Below are 6,532 nucleotides of genomic sequence, written 5' to 3' on the forward strand. Positions count from 1 at the left end.
GAAAAAAGGAAAAAAGAAAAAAGAAAAAATAAGAAAAAGAAAAAAGAAAAAAGGAAAAAGAAAAAAGAAAAAAGAAAAAAGAAAAAAGAAAAAGGAAAAAGAAAAAAGGAAAAAGAAAAAAGGAAAAAGTAAAAAGAAAAAGAAAATTAAAAAAAAGAAAAATGACACAGATACAAGAAATTGAGGGCAGTGATGATGCCTCAATTTGCTGGTTTTCCTCAGGCTTCAAGAAAGAGTAAGACATTAAACCATTTTATAGTTAAGAAAAGCCTTCTGGGCAGAACATTACCTGTGATTTGTTGTCTCTGGCTTACTTATTTTTTGTTATTAGTATCACAATGCCTTGAGTGAAAAGGGCAGGTTGCTGCTCTAATTTGCCTACAAGGGTTGGGTGATGGGTGTTTTTAGAAAGCAGGGGCTCTGCATTTGGTGCAGGGACATACTGTTGCAATTTGGGAGGTATTTGCCTCCTGCAGGAAAAGAGCAGCTCCTGCTCACCTTAGAAAGGGATGATTTAGGAATCCAAACAAAGCTGAGCTTTCTGAACCAGGTATGTCTGGCACAGCGTTCCCTGGCACAGCAGTGAGTGTAAGGGGCTCATTTAAAATGTTACTCCCTGGATCAATATTTTCCAGGTATTTAGGCAGTGACCTGGCATGAGCCTCACTGGAAATCACAGTGGGGTGCCTTCACCCCAAGGCTTACGCAGAAAACTGAGTTTTCCTGCCCTCAAGAAATAGAGCTTTGCATTGCTGAGCATCATAACACAAAGGTCTTTTTTGCTGGTTTTAATGCCACTGACCAGCCAAAATTCACAGGGGCATTTTAACTGTTAGTCCTGACCACTGGAACAATGCCTGGAACATAATGAACATTAAAAGTTACCTATGAAAGGCACGAACATTCCAAAAAACCTAAACCACTTTAGAAATCCAGATTTTTGGCTCACACTTACTTTTAGATTTCATTTTCTTAACGTCTGTAAGGTTATTGCATTAAAACCCTAAGTGGCTTATTCACTAAGTATAACATGGTTTTCTGCTTCCTCTGTTACGTGATAGTTTATTTGTTTCTCCAAATCTGGACAGAAAAATCAAACTAATTTCACTTTGAGCTTTGATTTGCTTATGCTGGACAATATGAGATTAAGCAAGTACTGGGAAGAGTTTTTCTAGTAACATCCTCATGCCATACTTAGTGAAATTTAGTTAAAAGCAATTTTTTCTAAGAGTCCATTCAAAGATGGTGCCCCTAAGCTGTTGAGGTGGTGGAAAAAACTGCAATTTAGATGTCACCCAAAAGACACATCTTCACTCATTAAGAAGTCCATTAGCACACCTGGGGAAAAGTAGGGACATTTTCTATGCTCTCTGAAAACAAGGGAAGGGCTTCAAAGCTGGGCACTGAATATATTATTCGCCTTTGAAAAAGCCATTCAAGGGGATCAAAGAGCCAGCAGTAAAATTGGTAACAATCTTTTTGAAAATTGATCAAAACTCAAACAAGTGGCTGAATTCACTGACAGGATGAGAAAGCTTCAGGAACTTGAAGGCTCTTCCCAGTGATGCCATGGAATCCCAAAACCTCACAAATAGGTTTTGTGCCAAGTACATAAATCACTTACTGAGAATATTCATCGCTGTTCTTTCTGCCTCTGTCTACAGCTTGCATTCATGTCTCAGATCTCATCTCAGACACGTTCTAAAATCATCTCTGTGTTCCCAGTTCTCTCTGTCTGTGCTTCCCCTGCTCAGTTTTTGTGGTCTGACTGTGATGCCTGAACACCTCAACTCTCCCTCACACAAATATTTCTGCCATTCGTGTCCCACACTGACTCCCACCTTGGAGGATTAAAACTTCACTGGGTATTTTAGAATACAGGAAAGCAGGGCAGAGACAGAAAGCACCCCCTGCCCATTTTCAAGTGTGGAATTCAGTGTTCAGTCAGTCCTGAGAGTTGGCCACTGATGCCAACTTAAGAGCAGAGAATCAGGACATGCTCTGAAATGCATGATTTTTTTAAGTGAAATTCTGATGGGCAGGAAAGGCTCATAGGATGGAGAAGGCTCATGAAAAAAAATTGAAGGGAAGTTGAATAACTGACAAAGGCAGAGAAAACTTCAGCCTTTTCCAAAAACTTCTCAGCCTCTTGAATATATCCCAGTAAAATCTTCCCCAAGGCCTGTCTCCTCCCATCTGTTCAACTCCCTTCTCAAAAAGCCTAATTAAAAAACCTTGAAATGGGAAGCACAGGTCACTGAAGACAATTTTCACCTGTGTTTTGAAGGGATCTGGGACCAACCTGGAGCTCCAGGAGCTCTTATCCATTTCCCAGCTACATTTGCAGTCACTCGGTAAAATTATTCCTATCTAACCCCTGCCCTAAAAGTAATTCTGGGATCTTTATAATGAAATGCATGTAGTGTTGTTTTCTATCAGAAAACAATAAGAAATACAAAAAAAATAAAGGTTTCTTATGCAGTCAAAAAAGCCAACTCAAATTTTACAAGCTCAATTGCATCTGTAAAAATAGCTGAGCAACCCTGCAGGTTGTTTCATCCACATCCAAGCCGTGTTTGCCACTCTTGACTCTGAAAAGCTCGAGGTCACCACAGCAGGGTCATGACTCCACCACCAGCCATTCATTCAACTCTCACAAAAAAAGTCCTGCCCTCAGCTCCAAGCTCTGACACAACCCCAATCCCAGAAGCTTTCAACCCCAAAGCTAAAGACTTATTTCCAGTCTTTCCCTTTGGCCAGTTAAATAGATTATTTCAGGAGTCTTTTTGGCTGAAAATGACTACCTAGAGGATATTTTCTGTGTTTGTTTTCTCCCTCTAACTCGATTACCTGCGGAACAAGAGATGCTGAGGCACTGATTGCCTCACAGTCATTTAGAGGAATATCTTTTCAAGATTGTTTTTAAGACACTGGGGTAATGCTTGAATGCTCCTCTGTGTATTGGGCTGTATTTATCTGACTGTATTTAACTGCATAACCTTATGCAGAACAGTACTTGCTATACATACATATCCATGTCATTAGATTTATTCACTCATAGGTATTCTTTATGAGACAACACAGCCATACTAATTTGTTTTGTTTATAAACCCTATGCAATTAGTATTACCTTGAGAAAAAAACGAATTTATTAGCTCCATGTAAATTTTGGTAGAGCATATAATTATCACTAATGCTTGAAGAATAACAGAATGATAACTGAGGATCCTCATTTTCTGCTATTGCAAGTATTTCTGTAAATTAAAGAAAAAATATCTCCCTTTCTGTGCTGTATTTGCCTACTGGTGGGATTCATGGCATCTAATCCCGAAGAGGTGAAACCTGGAAGTCAAAGCCCATCAGCAAATTCACTGAAATGATCTGTATTTTTTGGAGTGTTTCCATCTCTTCCCAGTAGTACTGAAAGAGGCTCAATGAGCAGTTTTAGACAAGATTCCTAACTTTACATAGATAATTTTAGATGATTAATCTAAACTCCCCCATCAAGCCTCCCTTAATGATCAGTGAGGGCAGACAAGCAGTTCCAGGGAAGGATTTGCTCCTGCCTTTCCCTTTCAGCACAGAGTGGTTCCCTGTACAGGATTGTGTCTCCCTTCATTAACTCCCTCCAGGCTAAACAGGCTGATACTTCCACACATCCAGTCCTTTATGGAGGGCAATTTGAGATCTGCAGGGACCAGGTCAGCAGGATCAGCCTGAATGTCCCTCCAGCACAAATTAGTCAATATTAACCATAACAGAAATTTAGACACCCAGCTTTGCTTTCCTGGCAGCTCAGCAGCTTGCCATGGATTTGGATCCAAATGTCCATTAGCACAAGAAACTTTTTGCCGAAGCAAATGTAAAGCTCAGTGATAACCCCATCTATGTTTCCATTCTCACCTCCATTCATTAAATCAGACTGAACTCCTCCCCCAGCAATGGATGTTTGAAGAACAAAGCAGTTCAGCACAGCAGGGAGAACGCTGAAACCAGAGTTTTTTCTGTTTCTCATCCTCTGTTTCCTGAGACTCTGATCTCTTTTAAGACAGGAAAAGTCATTTTTATACATTTCAGCCCCCACTGCTCTCTGTTCCTTGTCACTTAGGAGCAAATGGTAATTTTTAGTGTCAAGGACTCCATTCTGCAAGGTACAAAGTATATCCTGAGCACACAGCTCCCCGTGGAGATGATGGGAGGTAACAGAACCTGGTTGTACAGAGGAAGTTTTCAGGATTAAACTTCTGGTCTAATTTTCATATGTAAATCACAAATTATTTGCAGAATCCACACAAGGATTATTCCTCTGCTCTGACATGACCCTTTGGAATACAAAAGAACTGTTTATTCGACACATCCTCTGAGTCTCTGGCCTTCCCTGACTGTTTAACTCAGGGTGCAGAGCTTTCCATCAGACCTATTTTGAGACACTGATATTCAGAGCTCTGACTCTTACCAGACATGTCACTGGTGTTCATACATGAGCAACAGCCTGAGTAGAGCATGCAGTTTATAGAATTTCTTTTATTATGGGCACAGTCTGCTGCAGTAATGCTGCCCCATTAAAATGATGTATGGCAGCCCACAGATGGGCATGATACATCACTCCAGATTAGCTGCACTCTGCTGACAGCTGCAAGAAGAAGTTGTGCCTCTATTAGGTGTAAAAAGGCCAGTCCAGATGCCAAAGTCACTCTACCTGTGGCATTCTAACATTTTAGGCTGACTAGTTTTCCCTGAAAAAGAGTATTAGGCAGGATAATAACTATACTGGCAAGGCTTACACAGTAAGGACCTGTAACTTGTCCCTTGTGCATAAATCTGTGTTAATACAGAAGAAATGTCAAGATCCAGAGGATGTGCAGGAGTGAAAATTTACATCCCATCCTTCACCTTTTAAAACTGAAAGGTCAAGACTGCTCTGTACCCATGTAGGCTCTCGCAATTAGCAGAAGAAGGCCCTAGAGAAGCATTCCCTCCACCTGCCTTTCTCAGGGCAGGATGAAACACCTCCCTGTGAGGTGACTGTCTCCCTCCTGACTCCAGTAGGAGCCTGAATCCCAGCCCACGCCAAACATTTGACTGGGAAATGACTAAAGTTGGAATTACTGAGTCCCTGCTAATCACACCCATAGGAAGGCTTCCAAACAGTTCCCTGAGACTGAGTGGAAAGCAGAGATGTGACTGTACTTGTAGTTGCACCAGTTGTTCTTAACCAGCCCAGGCAATGCCAGGGGTAGAGTGTGGAGATCAGGGAGGGATGGATGTACCTGAGTGTGTTCCTGTGCTCACACATCTTCCCTGATGTCCACTGTCCCCATCTCACCTGCTGCCTTCAGTGCTCAGCACACATGAGGCAGTTCGTGCTCCTGCCTGATCATATCAGAACCAGGTGACTTCAGCAGTGAAAACATCCCTGCCCCCTCTGAGATGAAAATGTCCCAAATCCAGCAGGAGGAACTATTCCTTTTCAGCTGTCCTCCTCCTTCTGCAAAGTTACCTTTCTCAGGACAACTGGGACAGCAAGCTGTCCCCTTCTGTCCCTCTAAAGCCACGCTACAACTATTCTAAATTAGGGACACTCTTCTGCCCTTTGGAAACTGCAATTCTAATGAATGGAAATGAAAAGACATTTATGAATGGCATTTTCAGGTTGGACAAATTTTAATGGAAGGAGCTGGGTCAAACCTCTAACTCAGGGATATTTTTTTTTTTCTTTCCTCCCCTCTTACACCCCTGTCTGGTTTTAAATTTTATTTTATATTTTAAATCCTTTCCTTATTTTCCTTTCTCTCTGCCTGCTCCCTGCCAGGAGAAAAGTTCCCCTGCCTCTACAGACTTCCCTCCCCAACCTTCCTGGATGTTGTGGGGCAGCTTCAGAGCCATCCAGCTGTGGGCAGCAGTGGCAGGAGCCAGATGTGCCGTCTCCCCTCCCTCGGAGCATCCCCGCGGGCACTCATTCACTCACTCACTCACCAGCGGCAGCAGCAGCATCCAGCACAAACTTCGCATCCTCGGCAGCCGCCGCCGGGTCCTCCCGCTCCCTCTGCCTGTTCTGATGCTGCCAAAATCCGAGGCTCAGCCCGCCCACACCTGCCCAAGGCCCGCCCCGAGAGCCCCGCACCTCCCCGCAGCCCCCGCTCCCTCCTGGGGGAGCCCGACATCCCCCGCAGGAGCGGGCTGGAAGCGGAGGGGGGATTCTCCAACATCCCCTTGGGATATTGGGATATTGGACTCACCTCCACGAACCTGCCCTCTGGCCACAAAACCGTGGGGAGCTGCAACGCCGACGGGTCTTTTTCGGGTGTGTTTGGAAGCAGGAATTCCCTGTGCAAGAAGAGATGCTGAGCTCACCCCTCCTCCTGCCCGTGGGGCCACGCGTGTGTGGCTGGTGGCTGCAGGTTTTCCAAGGATCTGGGTTCTGTGTGTGTAGCTGGTGGCTGAAGGTTTTCCAAGGATCTGGGTTCCCAGTGGGTCTGACAGCGTGGGATTCCCTGGAGACTCTTAGAGATGGAGTTCCTCAACTGACATC

At 43.7% G+C, this 6,532-nt stretch overlaps 1 protein-coding gene across 1 annotated transcript in view; it reads right to left on the reverse strand.

The window, feature by feature from the left end:
• Positions 1 to 6,049, reverse strand: part of LOC113955298 (vasoactive intestinal polypeptide receptor 1-like) — a 30,151-nt gene extending 24,102 nt beyond the window's left edge. The window contains exon 1 of the mRNA XM_027660616.1: positions 5,977 to 6,049. Coding sequence (XP_027516417.1) covers positions 5,977 to 6,012 — 36 coding nt within the window. The 5' untranslated portion in view covers positions 6,013 to 6,049. The remainder of the gene's footprint in view (positions 1 to 5,976) is intronic.
• Between the last annotated feature and the right edge of the window lie 483 nt (positions 6,050 to 6,532).

Source organism: Corapipo altera, unplaced genomic scaffold (assembly GCF_003945725.1).
Source record: "Corapipo altera isolate COAL_440 unplaced genomic scaffold, ASM394572v1 126, whole genome shotgun sequence".
NCBI lineage: Eukaryota > Metazoa > Chordata > Aves > Passeriformes > Pipridae > Corapipo > Corapipo altera.